Source organism: Lissotriton vulgaris, chromosome 3_1 (genome assembly GCF_964263255.1).
Source record: "Lissotriton vulgaris chromosome 3_1, aLisVul1.2, whole genome shotgun sequence".
NCBI classification, from domain to species: Eukaryota; Metazoa; Chordata; class Amphibia; order Caudata; family Salamandridae; genus Lissotriton; species Lissotriton vulgaris.
The window spans coordinates 939,816,969-939,842,083 of NC_141689.1; the positions used below are offsets into that span (position 1 = coordinate 939,816,969).

A 25,115-nucleotide genomic window follows, 5' to 3' on the forward strand; every position below is an offset into this window, starting at 1 on the left:
CACTACTTCGACCCTGTGCACCCGCTTCCTGTGGGTGAGGTAACTCAGCTCCGCCGGTGTTCCTACACTGGTACACATCTCAAGGGCCTGTGTCTTAAGTTTCAGCGTTCTAGGTCACTCGGAAGGTTCCTAACTCTTTAACTTTGTACTTTTTACGCACCATAGACTTTGCATTGGAAAGTGCGTGCACTTTGAACACTGCACCCGAGTCCCGCGGGCCTTTCCCGACTTAGTCACTGCTAGTCTCGAATAGCTCCAGCGATTCCCAAGGCCCTAGGCCTGTTCCCTTTCCTATTGGTATCTCTTATACCACTTTCTTAGTATATGGTTTAGGTGGCCCCTAGGGCTCATCCATATTGTGCAACTTTTGAGTATTTTAAACTGTCTTGTGATTTAACGCTTGTGCTTCTGTGCTCATAAAGAGTCCAGGGGATTTTATAGTTAATAAATCAATATATATTTTCAATATATATCTGTGTGGTGTCCCTTTCATTTGGTATTCAAGGGGGTATTGTATGGTAATACAGCTGGCTTCACATGCCTTTCAGAGTTTAGCCTAAGACTGCTTTGTCCACGTTACCACTAGGATAACTGGTCTACAAGGTTGAATTACAACCAATCATCATAAGGGTTGCTTGGCATGGTACAAAGTGATCACTAGAATTAGTGAGCATTATATACCAGGCCAACTTCTCACACCATAGTAATGGATTGCGCTAATAGCCTACCCCACAGTATGTTATATCTTCCCTGAGGGTCTGCATATGAACCAATGGGAGTGTATGGGAGTGTATTTTTCAATAGCACTGAGGTGCCTCTGGCATATGAGGAATAGCAGGAGAACCCCCTGTGAGCAGCCCAGCGAGAGGCGAAGGTGAGGGACGAGTTGGGAGATAAGTGTGTGTTTCCTGCAGCATGGCGCAGTGGATGCCATGGCGGTCAAGATATGCTAGGGAGTGACGCCGCTTTCGGGTATCTCCTAAACCACGCACGTTTCATGAAAGGAAGTTATATCTGAACACTGTAGGACGGGTCTCTGACATAGCAGCAGTGGACGTGATCGTGGTAGGTCAGAATGTGTGTGGCTATATGAGACTTCAACGAGCAGTGGAGTGGTATTGATGCCAAAACGAACGAAAAACCTGGAAGCCATCCCCAATCCCTCCCCCCTCCCACAACAGCAACCCCAATCTGTTGTGTTGTGTACCCTCCCCTCGCACAACAATTCCGCAAATCCCAGTCCCAACAGGGAACAAGAAGAAAACATAAGGGTTCGCCTGATGGGTGGGCTCCAGAGGGCAGCCAGTACCTCCTCGCAGTAGCGAGGGTGTTCGGGCATCAGTAGAAGGTCATCTCGTGGCAATGCACACATTAAGTCTATGGCTTAATAGGTGACCATTCCAAGGATGTTGGGATCTTCAGGATATTGTCATTACCAGCTTGCCGGTCACAATAATGAGATGGTGGACTTGCCAAGTCAATCACGCCCAGAGCAACGTGTACTCTGCATCATTGGGTAGAGCGGAGGGCCTGCAGCCAGAGGCAGCGCAGACCGGGCTGTCTATTGTTTGTGCTTTAGCTCTTCCCCTCCTTGCCCAGAATCGATGTCATGGAGGGTGCGTCCGAGGGAAGGGGGATCACATAACGGCAAGTTCACTTTTATGTCACGTCTTTCGGTGCAGGTCCGGTGCAGCTCCGCCTCATTCTATGTCGGAAGCTCCAGCTTGTACATCCGGGGGAAGAGAAGGGGAGGCGCAGGCCATTGGCTGTTTTGACAGATTTTTTGAGAAAGCATTGCGCCTGTTGTGGGGTATTAAAAAAAACTTGTTTTCCAGAGTGTGTGACTTTAAGCCGTGCCGCACAGAGCATGGCGTATGGCAGGTTGAGCTGCTGCAGTTTCTTTTTTACTGAGAGAAACTTCCTCCTCTGTTCCAGCACCGCCATGGTAAAGTCGGGGTAAAGGGACACCTCCATTCCCTCAAACCGAAGCTGCCGGAGGGCGGTGTCGCGGTCCCGATAGTTAAGTATCCAAGCTATGATAGTGCGAGGAGTGGCTCCCGGGACTGGACGAGCAGAGAGCGAATGGTGTGCCCGTTCCAACACCAATACAGGCGAAAAGGCATCCCTCCCAAATAGTGTTATGAGAGGCGTTCAACATAATCCTCCATGTGCCTTGTATCTGTCGACTCCGCCACGCCCAGGATGCGGACGTTATTGCGGCGAGAACTGGATTCCAAGTCCTCATTCTTGGCTGCTATCACCTTGAGGACTCTCTCCATGTCGGACGCTTTGGACGCGTTGGCAGTGGCAGCGGCGGTATCCTCAAGGTCTGAAATACGGCGTTCCGCCTCCTTCAGCCTGTCTTCATGCTTGTCAACCATATGCGTCACTCCGTCCAGCCGGGCGTTCATGGAATCCATCTTTGACTCGATGAAAGTCAAGCTATTCTGCTTGGCAAGCAGGAGTTACTTCAGGTCTGCAGTAGAGGGGGGCTGGAGGTCTACGTGCTCCTCTTCCTGGTCCATCTGCGAGTGGGTGGTCTTCCGCCCCTCGAAGGTCTGCTTCAGTTGGCCGTCTGGTTTCCCCATCATGTACAAGCCGGTCGCATAGTCTTCAGCACGGCTCTGCTAAACATTTTTAAGGGTCGAGTCAACATTCTTGCGGAACAGACAACAGCCATCAAATGGTACTACCAAAAGGTATAGACTCATTTTTTAACGGTAAGAGGTCAACCATATATGTTGCTCTCGAGGTAAAACTGAAGCACTGAGGAGGGATTAAAAATGAGAGATGCTTGCTGGCTAGCGACTACCAGACTAAAAGCAAAACAAATGATTATTCGTAGTCTATGATAGCAGCACAGTAAGATACACATTTAGTGCGGTGTTAAAACTTTATTTCTAGTGCATAAATAATTTAAAATGTTATGTTTGTTCAAGGTTTAAGAAGACACTTTTAACTTTCTTACTGTAATGTTGGTTCAATGCCGTTAACTGAAATGTAGTCAAAACAACTGGACCATTAAAAAGCAGTTGAAAGCTAAATGTCAAGATGCTCAAAAGGTTAATGACTGCCTTTACTGTAAAAAATTAAGTGAAAGCCACAGAAATAGTTACCAAACATGGTGCCTGATTTAGAGTTTGGCTGATAGGTACTCCACCACAAAAGAGACAGCTATCCGGTCTTCCGGTCTGCCTTATTACCAGAGCTCACTCACCACCACAGAATATTTAAAACCCCTCCCCACCATACTCTGAAACTCCTCCCCCAGCCCTCCTCTACAGTACCAGAAGGTGCATTATTGGTACTCAGTGTAAGAGCTAACATTGTGCGGACTACAATCCCACAAGTCCGATGTTGATGACACATGAAGGCTTCACCCATTCCCCCACCTCCCTTGTCAATAATGGAAACAGCGGATTTTCCACAGTACTGATGGGAACAGACTACAAAAAAGTAAGTTGTGCTGTTATAATGAATAAAAAAATATAACAAAGTATTGCCAATGCAATTTGCCATATGTGCTTATGGTTATCTAGACAATTTGACTAGTTTTTATTTTTTGGTGGGTCAACTAGCCCAGCCATATTATTATCTACATTCTCATGATCCGATCCTCCTTTAAGCCTGTGTAGTTCCATTCAAATACATATTCACGGGGCAGAGCTTGCCTAGCTCGAAGATGGCCGCGTCTTAAGCGAGCGCCTTCGGGCGCCGCAATTATCCTTCCTTAACCTGCACCATAACTACATTCATAAGCCGATAGACTGCTGATCCGGTGCCCCTGAAAGATGCTGACAAGATCAGGAGTCCGGAACAAAAATTCGAAGCACCACAGGTGGTAACCGACGGCAGGCGCAAGCATGCGGGCTGGAGAGAGACTGGGTCGACTGATGCGGAGGAGGCCGCAGAAACCTGTTGGACTTGAGAGACCGAGACTACAGCAGAGGCCGACAGACACAGCCAGACCGCTGCATATGAGAGGTCAGGCAGAATCCTCACGGATCCGGGGAAATACTGCTGCAAAGCCGAGTGCACCGCAGTGGAAGCCTACGAGCCTGCTGCCTGTAGCCGGTGAGTGGGTCATAGACGGCTGTGAGAACAGCGCGGGCCCGATTGCGGGACCGCTGGAGAGTGACCCTTAGTAAGGAGAGGCATGCGGGCAGGGTGGTGACTGCCTCCTCCCTGCTGACTTGCTTACCGTCTGGGGCCAGGCTGCCAAGGCTGCTGCGACACACAAAGTGGGTGCTGCCGGCAGCGACGCTTCAGGAATACATTGAAACCTACAGACACTGACGATCTGCACTGCACGTGCCACAGAGGCCTTCACCGAATTCCTGCAGCAGGACTCCGAACTCTAACTACTGGAAACCTTTTTCTGCAATACAGGCCACAATACGTATATAACATCTCCAAAGATATGCTACATCAGCCGCTCCTGTGAGCAAATAGGGTGGTAGAACACGTGGGAAAAAGTACTGGAGCTGCATCTGCATGTAACGAATGCTGGGGAGAGCAAAGTGGACTAATCAGCTTCACCCCCATGAGGTTGTGCCCCTCAGTATAACTGAAAACCCCACCGAACTACAGGAAAGGCACATTGGGCTGCCATACCAATTATAATGCAGCATTGGAAAGGACGCATCCAGCTCTAACTCACTCATCCTGGTGCCTGTGTACTAAGACCATGGGGAAGGCAGATAAGACACAATCAAAGCTGCAATTCGAACAACGCAAGCCTCTCGGGCTAAGAAGCGAAGATCAGGAGAAGCTGGGTGCAGACGCACCTTCCCAGGAAGCGGAATTTTGAGGAGACCTCTGCCATATTCTCACTGCAATGAAAGTTACTCTAACTGCTATCAATGGGAAATTGGATGGTCTGACATATTGCGTTGATAGAATATTGAAGAGAATAGATAAGCACGCACAGAGCCTCGACTCAATAGAACGCAGGTTTTTCTGACACAGTAGACACTCGGAATACAACCGCAGAGAATCCCAAAAAGATGGAGAAAGCACTAACATCACTCTAGGCCAGTGGTTCCCAAACTTTTTTGACCCGTGGCTCCCTTGACCTAATTGGCAGCGGGCCGTGGCTCCCCACCATTATTTTAACGGCGCACACTTTGGGAACCACTGCAGTAGACCTTTGTACTCTCTACCATTCCTATGTGACTTAGAGTTTATCCATTTCTATCTCTTCCTTGAGTGACTTTACAACCTGTACATTTGCAATTTTTTATATTTGTATCTTCCCTGGGTGACTTTACTACTTGTACATTTGCAATTTATTTCTGTTTATATCACTTCCCTGTGTGACTTTATAACTTGTACATTTGCAATTTTTTTCTGCTTGTATCTTTTATGTAACGCATGTACTCCTAAATCCTTATGTATCACAACTGGTTATTATGTAAAGCGCTCTGACACCTCACAGTAATGCTGCTTCCTTGCGAATAAAAACAATTTAGTACCCTTCCTTCAAAAAGTATTTGCCACAAAGAAATATTTGTAAGCTATATTTTCAAATATCCGTTTCTTTGAACACTTGCTATCACACTTATTCGAGGCTGTTCACCTCTATTCGATACATCCAAACCGGAAGTGTACTGGCCCCACTGTAAAAATCCAACTCTACAACAGTAATTATTAACACAACCTTTGCTGTTTTGACAGCTTTCTCCCACTCTATTTCTGCCGTGCTGTCAGCCACAAGAAGGTGTTCAAAGCTATTTCTGCCTCCAATGTAATTCCGATTTATGACACAAGACGCACCCGGCTGGAACTCCTCAGGGCTGAAAGTGGAAAACGGAGAAGGGTCGGGGCTGGAGGGAACAGTGCTATGACGAGGCACTCCGGGAGTAGGGATAGAATAGGGACCAATTTCATCTCTTCACGGAGAACCCCCCCCACCCACCCGTCCCCCCCCGCTTCTTTTGTGCTTGCTTTTGCAAAACACAATTTACTTATTTATCCGTAATGGATGTATGCTACACCTTTCTGCTGGCATTATGCTCCCGAATTGTCCCTCGTATAATGACTCACTCCACCGTTGTCTCACACACTTGCTCGGTTGTATTCCAGAATACCGTTAACAAAAATATCGATTGACAGAAATATGTGGTCAGTCCGAAGGAAAGCATATACAGACGCCGCCACACTCCACAAAAGGAAAAGTAAAATGGAAAGCACCAGAGCGTTGTGTAACTTGTATTTACTGTCAACAAAAAAACACAATGCACAGGGTAGGACGTTCATTCAGAAACAAAGACCAGTGCTTAAACACTGAAACAAACCATACAGCAATGTCCACAGCACTCTACGTAACTGCACCGAGCTCTTAATTGAGCCATTAAAATGCAAAGGGCGAGGGCTGAGATCAGGTTCAGCACAAAGGACCCACATCCTGGGTGGCGCCGCGGCGCCCCTGGCTTCTCATCACGGCGCACCGGGGCGCTGCGGCGCACACTTTGGGAACCACCGCTCTAGGCCAAAGCTGAGGACTTGGAGCCACTCTCCAGGCACAATAACTTCAGAATAACTGGAACTGCTTAAACTACAAACATAGGAAATATGGAGCGATTCAAAGAAAAGCTACTTGCTGACTTGTTACAGAGGGAAGCCTTTTCCGAAATATTTATGGATTCTCAATTATAGAGACCGGGATGCAGAATTGCGTCACTCCAGGGAATAGCAGACCATCAGATATTTGGATGCAGAGATGTCCATCTACCAGGACTTCACAGCACAGGTCGAAGAGGCGCAAAAGAAATTCCTGCCAATGAAAAGGAATCTCCAAGAAATGAACATCGCATACGCTATGCTATGCTATATCAGGCTCGCCTCAAGATCACAATAGATGGCAGATCGAAGGTCTTCGGAGAGCCCAAAAACCTTCAGCAGTTCCTACAGCAGGCAGCAGGAGAGAACAAGCACCTGACGTAAATCGCCCAGAGGGGAAGCAGACAAACAAGACCGTAATTCAGAACTAGATGACCCTGCTTAATAATATATAGTGAAACCTGGCCCCACATTGGGATAGGACTATAATGTATAACTTGAAAATCACACCTTGGCTGACGGAAGACACAACAAGGTGGCTACGGGAAACTGTTACCTCTGCAAAATGGCTCATCATGAAGTTCGGGGGCATCAGAGCTGACCCAATATTGCCAAGTAAAACACGTAAGGTCCTTCTAACAGACATTATGACACTGGCACACTGAAGAAAACATACAAGCGGTCCCACCGCAAGTGCCACAAAGCAGGGATCACAGGTGGGCCAATTCCGCTCCCATTTGTGAACCACGTATGTTTCTTAAGTTGCAGGGGGAGGGGGAAGTTGGGGAATTCGGGCTAAGAGAAGGGAGTGTCTCCAATACAATTGGCGTGTTGGAGTGGGAGGGTAGAAGTTGGGGGTTGAAACCTGTTGCTATTGGAACAAACCAACACAACACGGCTGACTTACTGCTAGAGTCTGAGCAATACGTTCCCCCGCACATTCTGAGACACAATACTAGACAGCACTTTGACACAAACTCTTAGACCTCTGACCCTACTCATGTGGAACGTCAGGGGCTAAAACAATCCGCGTAAGCCTAGACAAGTACGGTCCTATCTCTACCGCCATGGGGTGGAGGTAGCGTGCCTCCAGGAGACATACCTTCCAACCACATAGAGCTAAATGTGGGTACCAGGTGGTCGTCTATGCATTTATCATCCTCCTACTCGACATGCGCCCAAGGGGTATTACCGATGGTTAAAAAGGCACCCCATTCACAATATTGCATACAATCACGGACACCCAAGGCCGTTATGTTATAATACAGGGAAACTTAAGTGACATAATTCTGACATTAGTAAACGTTTATGGACTAAGCACTGACGATCCAGCATTTTATGCACAGATATGGGCGCGACTAAATGAGCTGACACAGGGATGTGGAATTCCTGTTGCCCGACGCCCAGGACGTATTGTTTGGGGTCAAGGGGAACAAGTTTTCATGTGTATTTTGTCCTTAGGACAAGTAGGCCAACCCCCTGCAGCAGAAACGCGTTGGCTGACAGTTTGCAGTAACACATTATGGATCAGGGAAGGGCACGGTCTGCAGTTTAGGTAATATGTTTTTTTTTGTTTTAATATTTTATTGAAGAAACAAACAAAAGCAGACTCATCATCCAGCAATTAGGCAATAAAATACAGAATCAAATAAATCAGGCATATACAGAAAAAACACTTTAAAGATAATTAAATCGTCTCGATCCAGCCCTATCTATTGCCATTTCCACCGAGGGGGGAGGTACAGATTTCGCCTCTATAGGCATTCCAGTGTCCCCATTTTTTATCCCACTTCTTGGGGTATCCTCTGACTTTAAATACAGATTTTTACTTTAAATACAGATTTTTCTGCCAGCATGCATCTGTCCATTTCTGCCACCCAACCCACCAGGAGAGGCCTCTGGGGGGCACCCCAGTGCATTGCCACTGCTCGCTTTACTTACAGGAAACCCAGGGCCACCCACTGAAGCTCCATCTCAGCGAGGTCTGTAGCACCCCATATATTAGGAAGCGCTTCCTTAGGGGAAAGAGGAATGGGTTTCCCCAATGCCTCTGCCATTTTACGAACCGCTCTGTCCCAGAACCATTGGATAATTGGACATTCCCAGAGGACGTGGTAAGGTGCCAGGGCGGCCACAGCCGCGGAGACACATCTCATCCGGGCGTCTTCCCAGTTTGGACAGGAGGAGGCGGACATGTACGTTCTGTGTAGAATTTTCAATTAGATTAATCTGAAGCGATGATTTATCGCAGTTTCCATAGGGGACATTAGCGCCGATCTCCAGTCTTCATCATCTAGGTATCCCACGTGCTCCTGCCAAGTGTCTCGCACGGCCTGGAAGGAGTTGGGGATATTGTTGCATAGTTTACGATACGTGCACGATATTGCCTTTGTCTGGAGTGGCTCTGAAAGTAGCCTATCTTCTAGGGGAGAGGCCTCCGGAAGGGAGGAGAGGTCTGGTACAGTGGTCGTGACAGCGTGTGTAATCTGGAGGTATCTGAAGGCCTCGGATTGGGCAAGATCGTGTTTCTGTTGGAGTTCAGCAAAAGTCAATAGTTTCCCCTTATGAATCAAGTCGCCTAGAGTGGAGATGCCTATCGTGTCCCACCTGTCAAGGCCCTTAAGGTGACAAAGGGAACCCAGCCTTAGGGACGCCCAGAGCGGGGTGGCTTGAGTAAATCTGCCAGACCAACCCAGGCTTTTAGTAGCCCGGTGCCAGACAGCCACAGTTTGTGTCATGGGTCCCACATACCGATTTCGGAGGAATTTGCCATATAAGGCGCCTAAGTAACCCTCCCGTCCCGTCTGATAGCGCTCTAAATGGAATGCCGGGTTGGCAGGTGACCCGTGGATCCAGAAGTTGGTGGCTACTAGTTGGGAGGCCCAATAGTAGAGGCGCATGTTTGGCAAGGCAATACCCCCATCATACCATCCCTGAGTTAGTTTATTCAGGGAAATTCGAGGAGCTTTACCATTCCATAGGAGGAGCCGCAGATCACCCTCCAATGCACGGAAAAAGGAGTCAGCAATTGGGTAGGGACAATTTTGAAGGACAAACAAAAAGCGTGGAAGTGCTAACATTTTGAAGAGAGCTGCTCTGCCAGGGAGGGACAGGGGCAGCGTACGCCAGTGGGAAATCTCTGGAGCGGGCCCTTTAGGTTGTGTTCGAAAAAGAGTTTGGGATCAGGAGTGACAAAAATACCCAAGTACTTTAAGCCATCGTTGGCCACAGCAATTGAGAACCCTCTGGGGAGCACGGGTGGTGGGCCGTGGAGACAAAACAGGGCCGACTTGGACCAGTTGATTGAAAAACCAGAGTAGTTCCTGAAATTCCTAATGACATGAAACAGACTATTGATGGAGGATCTGGGAGAGGAGACATACACAAGAATGTCATCCGCATACAGAGAAATTTTATCAGTCGTATCTTCATTCCATTTCAGCCCTTTGATTGAGGCATCTGTACGGATTCATTAGGCTAGAGGTTCCAATGTAAGCACAAATAAGAGGGGGGAGAGGGGACATCCCTGCCTGGTTCCCCTATGCAGTTGGAATTGTCTGGATGTATGAGCATTGACTTGCACCTGGCCTAACAAGTCAGTGTATAGCAATCGGACCCACTGGATAAAAACCGGGCCGAAGCCAAAACATTTCAGGACCTCAAAGAGGTAGGACCATTCTATTGAGTTGAATGCTAGAGTGGCATCTAGGGACAGAATTGCAGCATCCTCTTGTATATAGGGTTGCCTGCCCATTACGTTATGAAGTCTACGGAGGTTTAAAGCAGTGTTCCAGCCCGGAAGGAATCCTGACTGATCGTCATGCACAAGGGAGGGGATGATTGTGAGGAGTCTGGTGGCTAGACTCTTAACCTCAGCGTTAATGAGAGAAATTGGCCTATAAGAGTCAGTCAGTGGGCGGCTTATTGGGCTTATGAATGACTGCTATGGAGGCTAGATGCTGGTCCAGTGGCAGACTGCCACGTTCAAGACTTTCCTCAAACATAGCTTTTACGTGAGGAATGGCTTCTTGGGCCATCCCCTTGAGGAATTCGATGGGGATACCATTAGGCCCCATAGCCTGGCCCGAGTTGATAGCAAAGAGGGCGCTCGTAAGCTCCTCGGTTATGAGGGCCGCGTCCAATGCCTGCCTATCCGAATCGGAACAGTGGGTAATCGCATCTCCTCTAGAAGGAGGCGGGATTCGTCCACTGAGTAGTATGCTCGAGGAGTAGACCTCTTCTAGGTGGTCTGCAAATGCCTCAGCTATGTCCTGTGGGTCTGTGATACGCGAGGCATCAGGACGAATCAGTAGCGGCACCCATCTAGATCCCTGTTCGCGGCGTTCCAACCAAGCAGCATTTTACCTGCTCTGTCCCCTAGCTCATAGACTCGGTGGCGAGTTTTAAACAGGTTCGCCTGAGCCTTTTCTAAGGCCAGCATTCTGTATTCCATTTGTTTCAGTTGGAGACGGGCAGCGGTTTCAACGGATGGGGTAGTGTTAAGGTCATATTCTAAGTTCAGCAACTCTGACTTGGTTTGAAGCAACAGTTCGGCCTGCTTGTGTTGACATCCGGCTTTAAGAGCGATCGCCCTCCCCTTAATGACTGCTTTATATGCTTCCCAGATTTTAACGGCCAATTGGACTGAACCAAGGTTCTCGGCAAAATAATATTTAGTATGTTCGAGCAGATGGTCCCTGATGTCAGGAATTTTCAGGAGCCATGGGTTGATAACTATGAGATCCCTGGTCACCGGTCAGTGGTAGGTGAGTTTGACAGTGAGGGGAGAGTGATCCGAGATACCTCGGGGAAGCGCCTTTGGATTGCGAAAGGGGCCAATATCTGCGGTGTGGCAAAGGATATAGTCAATACGGGACATACTGTTGTGGGCATTGGAATAATGTGTAAAATATGGGGTATCGGAGTGACACGCACGCCAGAGGTCTTCTAAGCCCATCGCCTGTGTAAATTCCAAGAGGTCCGGACACAGTTTGTGGGAGCCACGTTGGGGGTGTCTATAGCGTCATACATCGTCATGTTAAAGTCTCCACCTATAACCAGTGTACCCTGGGGGAGGTCTAACAGTCGTCAGGGGGTCTTTGCTCAGTGCTGGCAGGATGTAGGCTGAGATAATGTTTAGGTGTCGCCCCTCCCATGTGGTCTGGGCCACCGCGAAGCGGCCCAGAGGGTCAGCCCACGTTTTAGTACATGTAAGTGGAAGACTTTTCCTGACGAGGATACCGGTGCCCCAGGAACATGAGGTGAACCCCGCATGTATCAGTAGTTTGTACCCCCCTCGATGGAGTGCTCGACATGCGTTACCCATCAGGTGCGTCTCTTGGAGTAATACTACATCAGGAGCATGGCTTTTAAGGTATTGCAACGCCACTCCTCTCTTTATCTTGCTACCAAGTCCATTGACATTCCACATCATGAGGGTGAGTGCCCTAGTATGGGTTTGCGTCATGTTGTGTTGTATAGTGAAAGATGTGGGGGGGAAGGATTCTAGCCAAAAACTGAGATAGTCGGGAACAAGGACAGATATCTGTAAAGGATAGGATGGCAATTGAGGCTGGACGGCAGTGTCTATTATGCCCATATGTAAGGAGGACTCTGCAATAACTACAAACAAAGAAAATAAAAAAGGCCAACGGAGATGGACAGAAATCAGAACGGAATCCCCTAGAACCCCCTTCCCATCCAGCCCGACCCCCCTCCCTGCCCACGGACTTGAAACTATCCACTCCCCAACTAGGCAGAGTGCCTGTCGCCCTCCCAAACATCGATGGGGTGTGTGGAGAGCCAAGGGTGCCCCCGCTGTAAGAAAAAAGGATTGTCTAGCCTAGTGCATCTTTACAACAAAGTATATCATATATAGCATTCACATCGTATAGGAAACAGTGAAACAAGCAGGATGTTCCATAGTATCTGGACCAGCAAAAACGATATGAGTAGATCAGGGGTGGGCACTAGCCAGTGAACCCAGTCCGATCCGGAGTAGGAAGTCTCAGTCTCATCAGGCTTTCAAGTCAACAATGACAGCCATGACTGTCCCATAGCACAACAGTGAAACAAGGACTGAGCGGATCCTAGCATCGGGGCCATGAAGGAAAGTGCATGGAGAACAGGAGTAAGTACCAATCGATCAAGAAGTGGCCGGTCCGTGGTAGAGGCGCCCGTGGTCTGTGGCTGGTCCTAGAGCAAAAGGTACTCCCCTCGCGACGACCTGCAGATTGGATCCAGACAATAGGAACTATCATTGGTCTCCGGAAGCAGTATCCGTGAACAGATCCTGCCTCCCTGGTACCGTCTCTGGGCCGGAGTGGTCGGCTGATCGTCCGCGACGATTCTGAGTGGCAGCCGGCTGACGCCACCCCTAAAGCCAGTCCCATACCTCAGCAGGGGACTCGAAGAACCAAGTCATGCCCTCCGATTCCACGCGTAGATTAGCGGGAAACAGCATGGAGTATTTGATGGATTGAGCACGGAGTGCCTTCTTTACTTCTAGAAAACTGCGCCGACAAGACTAAACTTTCACCGTATAGTCAGGGAAGATCGTGATTTGGGCATTGTCCAGGCGCACGGGTGGTCCCGTACGTGCCGTCTGAAGGAGGACGTCGCGGTCACGGAAGTTGAACACTCGGGCAATGATGGGGCGGGGGAGCACCCGGCTTCGGCCTGCCCCCTGGGACCCTATGTGCCCTCTCAATGGAGAAATAGTTAGATAGCTGTTTTGGTTAGAGATGTAGGAGTACCAAATTCTCCACGAAGAGATCAGTAGTCGGCCCCTCCAGTCGCTCCAGGACCGCTAGGATGTGGAGGTTGTTGCGTCTCGCCCTTCAGTCATCAAGGAGCTCCCCCATTTGCAACTGCTGTTTTTGAAATTGGGCTACCTGCTGCTGGAGGGTGGAGGTCTCGTCGATAAGCGCTGTGGTTTTGACTTCTATGTCCTTTACTTTAGTGTCGATTTTGAGGAGGTCCGCACGCAGAAGTGTCACTTCAATGTTCACAGAGTCTATACGGGTCTCTAGCAAGGAACGGACCCCAGCGATCGCCTCCATCACGTCCTCTAGAGTGGGGGGCCGAGTCCCAGGAGGAGGAGTCGCAGTTTTAGATGCATTATCGGGGTTAGCGTACTTGGGCTCCCCTTAAGAGCCCCATGGGAGTTTGTTAATTTGTCGCTGGTTGGAGGGCTTACCTCCTTTGTTAGAGGCCATCGTGAAGTCCAACACGTACAATATGACCCAGTGGCGCAGGGTCGAAGAGCGCGCGATCTGGAGGGGGGCCCCCGGTATCCTCGGACAGGTAAGTAGTCCCCGCACCTGTCAGGATAATAACTATAAATAGTCTCGGGAGCCGGGAGAGATGAGGCAAAGCAGCAGTCAAGTGTATGGGGGAGCAGGTGCTCTACTCACGGCTGTATAGCGTGCAGGTCACACTCCTCGGCTCTCAGCAAGGGGGGGGGGGGGCTCAGCCTATCCGCCCAGGAGGAATGAAGGGGGATACATCGGGGCCAGCTCTCATCGGAAAGCACCAGAATCCGTGGGGGTGGCAGTGTCGCCGCTGTGCGTGGAGGTAAGGTAGGCCCCCCTGGGCTCCAGTGGCAGGCCCAAGGCAGCGTCCAGCCGGCACTAGGGTACAGTGTCCAGCCGGCACCTCCAATAAAGGGGGGGAAGGGTCTCTCACAGGTTGAGCCACCACAGACGTATCGGGTTTCAGAGGCCGGGATGGGCTCAGATATACCGAATCAGGCTGTGGAGGTGGAGGGGTGAGCACTACCCTCCACGCTCCTGAATCAGGCTCCAGTTCGCTCCAATTATGCAGTTGTGGCCCCCCTGGATGTCCAAATAATCTCCGCGGCACGTCCAGGTGGCGAGAGGCAGTCCACCCGGGCAGTACAATAGGCCGCAATTCGCGCAGACCAGATCGGGCGCTCTGGACAGCTTGAAGGCGGTCCCCAGCAGCAGGACCAAAGCCGGGGGCTCGCGTAGTTGAGGCGCCGGGCGTCAGGGAGGGCCCGATTCCCGACACCTTGGACGTCGCTCAAGGGGCCCAGCAGGATGGGCCAGCCTAGATCAATGGGCGATCGCCCCCTTTAGCCCCGACCGGTCTGTCGCGTCGGAGGAAGCTAGGCTCTCCCAGCGGCCCCGGAGTCTGCCGTGCATCGCCACTGGTCGCGGCCGCCATTTTAGGCCGAGGGAGAGCCGGGCCCCGGAATTCAGCTTTGACGTTCGGGGTCCGGAGGGAATTGAGGAGGGGATGGGGAGTCCAGGTGGTCAGCAAAGATATTCCCCCAAGTACAGGGGCAAAACAGGAGCACCGGCACAGGATTAGTGCTTGTAGAAACAGCGAGGGCCGAGGAGCCGCCTCAGAGTGCGACCATTACGCTCGGCTGCAAGCCACGCCCCCCTAGGTAATATTGTTGTCCAAAAGCTAATGCTGTTCAAACTTGTATTTATGGTTCATTATTTGAGATCCTTTATTATTAGGGTGAGTGCTCTAGTTAATGTTGTAAGCTCTGACTGCAACTGAGATACAAGGAAGGACACATTATGACACACCGCCTATAACGGGGGTATTCACAGACTATTATTCAATCTGTACTCCACACAGCTGACTAGAATTACTTTATGGATTACCTGAAGGACGTTGCTCTGGCCGGGCTCTCTGACAGATATAAGGAATAATTTATTCAGACTATAACAGAAGACGGAGTTAATGACTTAATAAAGGCCCTGCCAAACGGTAAGGCATTTGGACAGACGGCCTACCGTGTGAATTTTACAAGGAGTGTTGAAAACGTGTAATATTTTACTTGCCATAAGCTGCAGCCATTTTTGGCTGTAGTTTCCCTTTAACTTTCCTTCGTAATTCTTTCGTCTTTTCACTCTGCTTGTGCTATCTATTTTAGTTGACTACCTGACTCAGCTAAAAAGAAATATACGTGCTGAGAGTTGCAGCTGCCAGTACATCTGTTAACAGTCAATCATTTACTGCTGCCATAAGCATTTCTGCTCCCCCCTCCCACTTTGATGACCATGTAGTTTTCATCTGCCCTTGTTTGCTGATAACTATTCCTAAAACGTGTTCTTCCTATTTCTGTTCACGTGCTTACACTTCACACACCCTGTAAAAAAAGGGCACTGGTTTGGAAGCCAGTGTACTACCTCCTCCAGCACGAGAGTGCTGTGTGGACGTGGTCCCACTCATGAGTGATTATTAAAATTGTTATTTATTTCCTACTCCAGTGCTGATCTCTGTTGGTTTTTGAACGAGTGGACAAATGGGTGACCCTGCACCAGTGCACCCCTAAAAGGGTATATTTCTACAGTTGGCGCCCGTCGTGGGACCCCATTGGAGACGCGGCCGTCCGAAGGAGTGTTCTTGATGTAGGATTGGAATTTTGATGGGGAAGCGCACTGCACGAGTAGACCTTGGTCTTTGCATGCAGACGTGACTTTTCCGGTTTTCCCGATTTGACCCTCCAGGTGGTTGCCGGTCTCAACCGGGGTTTTCTTTGGCACACTTTTGTAGTGACCATTAGGTCGACCAGAGATCTGCAGGTGGGAGTTGGAGTCTTCTGTTTGGTAAGGTCACTAAAGTAGCACTCTTGATTTGTTAAGCATGGGCTTTTTGTTTGAATCTGTTATTCAATCTTTGCAAAGTTTGAAGGCTGGTAACATGGAGATTTTTTCTCCTTTATGAATATTTTGAAGTAGTAATATTTTACATATATTTTTGAAGCTTACCTGTTCTCAGCACACTCCGTAGATGGTGTTGCTGTTCTGGTGGTACCAAACAAAGTTTAGAAAAAAGTCAGCCCTCCCCCAGAGGGGATACCAAATAGAGACATGTAAGTCAAAAATAGTATTTCTTCCATAATGAGTGTATGATCCACTGTGTAACAAATACACAAAATAAGATTCTGCTCTACAATGGCCAGTGAATGGGTCATTTCATTTTAAAAAGGTTCAATATGTAGAACAGTGTTTATTTAAAAGAAAAAGTAGATAGGATATGTTTGATTGTGTGCGTATGTGGGAGAAAGAAATTCAAGAGAGTGAAAAGAGCAGAAGCTATAGCAGAAAAATAACAAAAATCGATATATCAAAAAGTGCTAAAATTAAAAAATAAAGAAAAGTAGGAGAAAATAGAAAAAGAAGATAGAGAACGTCGATTAGAGGTAAATTGCCAGTATCCTATTAGGTGCCCTATTTATCCCATACTTAATCGCCTCAGGATGATTGCAACCTATTAGAACGACCCCCACCCCGTATACATTTCGCACTCCAAGGGCCCCTGTTGAGGTTTCAGACGACGAGCATTTGTCTCGACGAGCATTTGTCTTTAGACTACAAACAACAAGATAAACAAGATGGGCGACAGACTCGCTCTACTTTGACTAGAGCAGAAAAAGATAAATTAAAAACCGCTGCTAGGGAGAAGGCTCGTCGAATTCATGCGGCATTGCTCATTGGAACTATGGTTCAACAGTGGAACAGTGCAGAGCAATTTTATTTTGTAGAAAAATTCGTTTGGGAGGTAATATTTGATTATAGACAAATTTCTCAGGAACTAGAGCCAGCTGATATAAATACTGATTACAAACTATTAACAGAGAAACCTAGCTTATATGATTAGACGAGAGGTTAAAATACTAGACGCATCATTGAGTTTACAAAAGGACCAAGAATTAGCTAGAAAGCAGAGAGGTATGGAAGTAGTTCAATCTCAAGCTCAGAATGTCGATACTCCGGTGGAAGAGGCTACACCAAGTAGTACTACAGTTACTGTAAAACCTATGTGTGAAGCTTCAAATGATGCAAAGGGATATTTTATATATAAGTGGGTTTATACTCCTTGGATTAGAGCTGATGTAATGGCTCTTATAGCTGCTTTGCCCGACCCCTGGAAAAATCTTGCCACCTTCTATGAGATTGAAGTAGCCATTAGCTTCTGCACTATGACCTTGCCAGATATTGAGATGCTCTTTGGGCTTATTTTGCCTCTTGATATGTTGAAAACAATATGTAAAATAGATGACAATGTAGCAAATGGTGATAACTGGGAACATTTAGAAGAAATAGATGCGGAAAGGGAGCCTGCGCAGAAACCTCAGAAGGAGATATTAGAGCTTCCTAAAGCTATTGTGACTAAGTTAAAGACTCTCATACCCCCTAAGAAACTAGATTGGACTACGTTAGCGTCCTGTAAACAAAAAAATAGATGAGTCGGTTTCTGACTTCTTTTCAAGGTTTGAGGAAACATTCCATGATTTTGGTTGTCAGTCATTGGCTGAAATAGGGGTAAGCATTTGTATTTGGATAAATTTGTCGCTAATATGATACCGGAAATAGCTAGTCGCTTAAAGGCCAGCAAGAGTTCTTGGACCACGTCTTCCCCAGTTTCCTTTTTAAGTATGGCCCAATATTATGAGCGACAGGAACCGGAAGCGAAAGGCAGGGAGGATAAGAAGGTTAAAGAATTAAAGACAAAAGTTATGTTGGCTCGAGTATATGGTCCACCATTTAGGGGAGGTGGAAGAGGCGGAGGTGCAATGTATACACCTGGGGTGCCCCCTCTCCCTTGAGCAATTGTGTTCCCTGATCAGTGTGCTTATTGTAAAGAGACTGGGCATTGGCGTTCTGAGTGCCCTTTTTTTGTGAGGTCAGCAGTACCAACGGGGAAGGGGTAGTGTGAGAAAATGCCCAGGGAATTCAGGAAATATGGGAGGTACAGGAGCTTGCCCCAGATTTGAAGCAGTTGAACAAGGACCAAATTACTCTAATACTTTTGATAGACAAAATCAATATCAAATGTCTGATTATTCTGCTAATGCCCTTGCCGATTCGGATTATGTATAGGGATGCCTAGGACGGGGTAAGGAACCGGTTGAGGTGCCAGTAGATCAAATGGGTCCTTATCTTGAAGCAAATGTCTTGAGATCTACTGATCTGTTTAAGGTTGATACAGGGGCTAACCATAGTGCTCTGTCTAAAATATTGGGTTCCTAGGGCTCCCCTGTCCGGCACAATGATAACATAGATAGGATTCGATGGGGCACCTACACCTAGCCCACTTTCACAGCCACTTGAATTCGGACTTGAAAAATTCACTGCAGCATGTCCATTTTTGCTTTCCCCTAACACGCCGGACAATATTGTGGGCATCGATATTCTTAAATATTTTCGTGCCACAATACGTTGTTCTCCGGAAGGGGTGCGTTTTATTTTAAATAACAATTATCTAATGGTTGAGAGATCCTGTTTGGCATCCTTACCTAGTGTGAAGAAGAAACACTCTTATTGTTATCTTGCCTTCCATCATCACAAAGTCTCGCGACAGAAATTACAATAGTGTAGACAGCAGGTTACCTATTAAGGTCACCTCCTGTCTAAGGAGGGACGTGCATTCACCAGACCGTATTCAGACCATTGTAGATGCTCCTGTACCCCGGACTTAGAAGGATGTTTGTGCACTGTTTGGCCTCACTTCTTTTTGTAGGCAGTTTTTCACACAATACTAAACCTTCGTTGGCCCTTTTTTGCCCCTCCTATGGACTGCTGAGTGCCAGGGCGCCTTCCAACAGTTACACCAAGCCCTTTGTTCTGCACCTGTATTAGGTATCCCAGACATGTTGATGAGTGACTATTTGTCCCAGTTAACTGACAGCTTGTCTTCTATTTATCAGCAGGTGTGGGAAGCTATTCCCATGTGAGCCCTGCCGTGCTGACAGATCATCGCAACAATTTGGTCTCCGAGAGAGGACAAGCTGTGTTACCTGAAGGACCTGAGGAAGTCTTCCCGGACCACACAATCCCTGGTACATCTAGATATCTCCTTCGATCCAGGAAGAAAGACATTTCATCGCAGAAAGAGACTGTTTGAGCCACTGTCCTGGGTGGTTGAAGACTGACTACAAATGGGAGTAGCCTTATAGTGACTGCTCGTCTAAATGTTGGTGAAGAAACAGACGTCTGCCCAGGACCTTACGGCAGAACTGTTTTTGTTGTTTGCCGATGAAAATGAGCTCGCCTAAGAAGAACGAGATCGCTGCGACAATGTGCAACGGCTGTACAATCTGCATCCTTGGTCTGACTTGGACTGTTGCCATCATCGTTACTGTAACGTGGGTAGTAGAGGAAGTAATTCCTGGAGCCTCTTATATCACTTGCTGCAAAAAAACACCATCATTTTGATTTGCCGCAACATGAACAGGGATACCAGCAAAATCTGAGAAATAATTAATTTCTTCAAATGTTGCATCAGAAACACCAGCTAAGCAATGCTACTAACTGTTGGGTTTGTGGCAAGATTCCTCCTCATCAGATCATAAAAGGAATCCCGTTGTTACCGCTGCCATTCTCTCACAATGGCTCATGCTCAGCTTGGTTCAAACTACTACATGCCTCTAATGAACAAAGTCTGTTACCTCAACGAAGATGGGGACCCATAAGCAAAAGGGACTGCTTTAGAAATGGAAGACTATAGTAAAAGAACTATAGTAAAAGAACTATAGTAAAAGAAGTGCAGCAACAAATTCTCGGTTGGCTAAAGGAAATGGATCCCTTGTTATCTCTGTTGCCATGACCACTGGCCCCCTTTGTGTACAAAGTACAGGCGATGTGCCAGTGGGCCACAGTAACTGTACTGCAGTGTTGCAGATGTCTACGAGAGGCCGAAGAAGCTTCCTTGCATCACGTCATATTTATTTTGTTTGTGGAACTAAGGCATACTACTTCCGACCTCTAGGCTGGTCCAGTACCTGTTACATAGCCTTCCTTCTACCACCTGTGTTTTTAGCTCCTCCAACCTACCATCAAGATTTGCAATTGTTTAATCACTATGCTGGTAGTAGGGGAAAACGTGCAATCGATGTCTCTGTAGTCGACCAGACAGAGACCACATGGGAACAATGTAGACTGGAGCATGCTGTTTCATCGGATCCAGCTGTTGTGTCTTCACACCGGACAATTCACCTTCTGTATATGCAGTCATCTCCAAACTACATAAAATAGACACTGAGATACATCAAGATTCAGAAACATGGACTTGGGCTGTATGGTTCTGGAGCGTATTTTCTGTATGGGGCTTTAAAATAATATTGGCCTTGTTCATAATTATTGCACTTCTCTTTTATTGTTGTTTATGTATACAATGCTGGCCAATGCTTTGTTTCCTCTCTATTTCCACTTGTACTACTTATTTGCCATCTAAAACAAATGTCCAAAATGTAAATTCCCGTTTAGCAATAGACCGAGAAGTCAGCAATATGATGCACATCACATTTATTGTACCCCTTTTAAAGCATAAGAAAAGGTCTTAGCTTATGCCAAAAGGGCCGTCTGTGGAAAACGTGTAATATTTTACTTGGCATAAGCTGCAGCCATTTTTAGCTGTGGTGTCCATTCAAGTTTCCTTTGTAATTCTTTTGTCTTTTCACTCTGCTTGTGCTATCTATTTTAGTTGACTTCCTTACTCAGCTAAAAGCAATGTACGTGCTGAGAGTTGTAGCTGCCAGTACATCTGTTAAATGTCAATGATTTACTGCTGCCATAAACATTTCTGCTCCCCTCCCACTTAGCTGACCATGTAGTTTTCATCTACCCTTGTTTGCTGATAACTGTTACTAAAATGTGTTCTTCCTATTTCTGTTCACAGGCACACACTGCACAAATCTTGTATAAAAAGGGCACTGGTCTGTTAAGCCAGTGTACTACCTCCTCCAGCACGAGAGTGCTGTGTGGACGTGGTCACACTCATGAGTGATTAATAAACTGGTTATGTATTTCCTACTCCAGTGCTAATCTCTACTTTGTTGGTTTTTTAACCTGTGGACTAAAGGGGGACTCTGCACCAGTGTACCCATACAAAGGTATATTTCCACAGTAGTTTTTGACCTATTGACCCCCTCATCTGCTCATGATGTACACAGAAGTTTCCGAAAGAGGAGTGCCTCTGCAAAAGGGTGACTCTGCACCAGTGTACCCCAACAAAAGGTATATTCCCACAGTAGTTTTTGACCTACTGACCCCTCATCTGCTCATGATGTACACTTAAGCTTCCGAAAGAGGAGTGTTCCCCATAACTTTACGAAGTGCTCTGTTAATAACATTACTTAAGCCAGAGAAGAGTCCAGACCTCAGTGATTCTTACAGACCTCTCTCCCTTGTAAACACTGATGCCAAAATGTTTGCCAATCTACTTGCCATTAGATTATAACCTTTGATGCAACACCTAGAACTACGTGACCAATCAGGATTTATTCCAGCTCGCCCATCGACAACCCACAATTTATGCACAGTCTTCACACTATTTCACCAATTGGAACCTGATCTGCCTGCAGCAGCTGCCCTTTTAGATTGCTGCCAAAGCATTTGACTCAGTGGAAAAAGAATTTATGTTTACGGTCCTCAGCAAAAAGGGGTTCCCGCAAACCTTTCTTTGCTGGATCCAGCTGTTGTATACTGAACCGGTTGCGAGAATTCGTATCAATGGCAACACAGCAGATCCGTTGGTATCAACAGAGGTACAAGCTAAGGGTGCCCCCATTCTCCACTATTGTGTACATAACCCCATAGCTGCTGGCATGCAAAATGCGCCAACCGCATGTGAGCTCGGTGCTGCGGTTTCAATGGCGGCCTATCAGCAGCTCATTATATGCAGATGACATGGACTTATATGTCCGTCACCCAGCAGAAAACTTAAATCCACTAATATGGGAATACACTCACTTCGATAGGTACTCCAGACTAAGTATAAACTGGTCTAAGTCAGTGGTTATCCTGTTGATGCCCTCCACACAGCAATTTCCACTAGACTTTACCATGCTGTGGCAAATAGACCCAGTTGAATACCTAGGGATCTGAGTACACCAAGATCCGGAACAAGTGGTCCGTGAGAATTATGGGAAAACACTTTCCAAAACTAGAAAGCTAGGTGAGCCGGTGGATCCGATTGGCGTAGTCCCTTGCCGACCGGATAGCGATTGAAAAAATTATTGTTTTACCGCGTTTCTTGTATTTATTCCTCAATGTACCATCACCCTGCCGCAACAGTTCTTTATGAAAATGGGTTCGCATATGGACATGCTTACGTGAGCGGGCCGGCAGCCAAGAGTTGGTTGAAAGAGCTTACACGTCCATACGCCCAACCAGGCTTTGGCGCTCCGGACCTACAACTTTATTACCTTTGCACCCAAGCACAGTACACACACTACTAGCTACATCCCTACAGTGATCTTCCACATGTCACCATAGAATCAGATGAAGTACACCCGACTCCACTGCCCACTTTAATACCACAAAAGAAGCAAGGTATTCCACGTTCTGCAATAAATAAGATGCAAAACACTATAGTAGCATGGAACACATTGGAGCAGCGCGCCCATAAGCTTCCAGTATACGCTCCTGCCCTCCCATTGATGCATCATTAGGAAATATCACTAACACAAGAGCAGAGAGCATGGAGAACACCAACACCAATAATGCTCTTTACATATTTACGACTGCAATTAGCGGTCAAGAATTTGTATCCAACATTCCCTCAAGAACCCCCCACACTTAACACGCTACAGATATTACTGATGGCGCCTACTCAACAGCGCCTTATAACTAAACTATATAATGCGGCTCAACACAAAAATACAGGCGTACTGAACAAGCGCTGGCAATATGGAACATTATGCTGGGCACACCTCTATCCAAAGACGACTGGGGCTTTTGTTGCACACTTATGCAGATGCTTACATAAAACTGAAATCTACGTATTATCCCTTTAAATTTTTTGCAAAAAACCTATTACACACCAGCACACTACATAAGTATGAATTACGGGGGGATAATAAATGTGTGTGATGCGGAGCCATAAAACTGATTTTATACATGTCACATCAGCATGTAACCCAGCGCAGAGGTGTTGGGAGGAGGTGAAGCCTATATTGGAAGTTATACTATCAGAACTAATTGCTAATACCCCACAGATTTGTTTATTAGGCTTGATTAAAACACAAAGATTACTGAAGTGCAGACTACTGGCCAAAGATCTTTTACTGGCCAAACAATGTATTTCTATGAAATGGGGAAGCAAACTAGCTACAAACGTAGAGAACTCGATAACAGACATTCTACACTGTGAGGAACAGTTAGAAACATATGCAGAGTTTGTTTATTCTCGCTTCCAAGAGAATTTTGGAATCCATTGGTACAATACTTACAGACACAACTTGATGTACAACCAGAGGGGGGTGAAGGGTTAAGACAATTACATGATATACTCCATAATGTGATGAGACCATAGATGCTATACTCTGTAATGCGGTTAAACATGGGAATGATCAGTCGCGCCAAATATCTAAAGTTCGATGTGCTGAGAATTACATGGTTGTATTGTGTACTGCCCAATCACAAAAATATAAATAAAAATAATTTTTACAAAATACATTCACAATTAAAATACACTGCAGAAATAAAATGTTGCCAATAAATCCTGTACTTTCTCACAAAAAAACTTTGGTATAATAATTTGCATTAAAGGACTACATTTTTCCATTTTGAACACAACGTCGAATATAAATTAAATTAACAACCCATATTAAACAATCTTCAACGATGATGTTATTGACATGAACTTACCCACCGATTCCGATTACAAATGTTTTCATTTTGTAAATTCTTATTAGATTTTCTTCAGCTTGCCTGGAGAGATGTAAAAATAAGGTATCAGTCTAAATTGATGTTTAACTGTAATCACTTAATGTACAATAAAAACGCATTGAATTGTGCTGACCATTCTTAAATCCTTACGTTTGATAAGGAACCAATTCATTTTAACAAAAGTAATCCATAGTCTTCCATTGTTAGCACTGGTGAAAGACAAACTAAGACAACCCCCCTATAGTGAGTAGCAACAATATTCTTATGAAGCAAGAATGTGTGGTATTTTTGCAGCATGCAGGCTTGTCAAGAAAAGAAGGGGATGGATTGAAGAACATTGGATCTCAAGTGCCTACACATTCAGCTGCACACTAACTTCCCATAATCATTATAATTCTTCAACATGTAATATTTTTAAGTTCAATATATTTTATTAGATTTTAGCAGTACATAAAGACAAACAAAAACAATATAGTACAGAGCGCAAAACTAACAAGTAGAATTAAATGTATGTCTCACTATACAACAAAGTCAAGCAGAATACAGAGAACTGAGGACACAAATATAAAGAGCTACTTACAAGTATGTAATGTAAGAAATAAAATTGTGTATTGTAGGTCAAATATCATGTTTTAAATATATAATCTAATAAGTATTATGACGTGTTAAACAATAACTTAGAAACAAAAGAATAAATGAGCAACCAAAATAATCAACGGGCAACCAAAAAAATCACTGAGTAAGCGAAAGTTCATGTCAACACCTGGTAAACCTAGTCACACGATGTATCAACAGAAAGCAATCTAGTAGCCTTTCACTTACATGTAAATTATTTATTGTCAGGAGGAATAAGAAAATGAAATATTTTCATTTGTGGAATTGGTAAGGAGTGAGTCAATG

General features: G+C 46.3%; 1 protein-coding gene across 2 annotated transcripts in view; it reads right to left on the minus strand.

Annotated features, from left to right (window-relative positions):
- Window positions 1–25,115, minus strand: part of NMRK1 (nicotinamide riboside kinase 1) — a 290,257-nt gene that overhangs the window by 207,587 nt on the left and 57,555 nt on the right. For both annotated transcript variants that reach the window (XM_086961285.1, XM_086961286.1), the window contains exon 2: window positions 24,195–24,257. In XM_086961285.1, coding sequence (XP_086817411.1) covers window positions 24,195–24,223 — 29 coding nt within the window. In that variant the 5' untranslated portion in view covers window positions 24,224–24,257. The remainder of the gene's footprint in view (window positions 1–24,194; window positions 24,258–25,115) is intronic.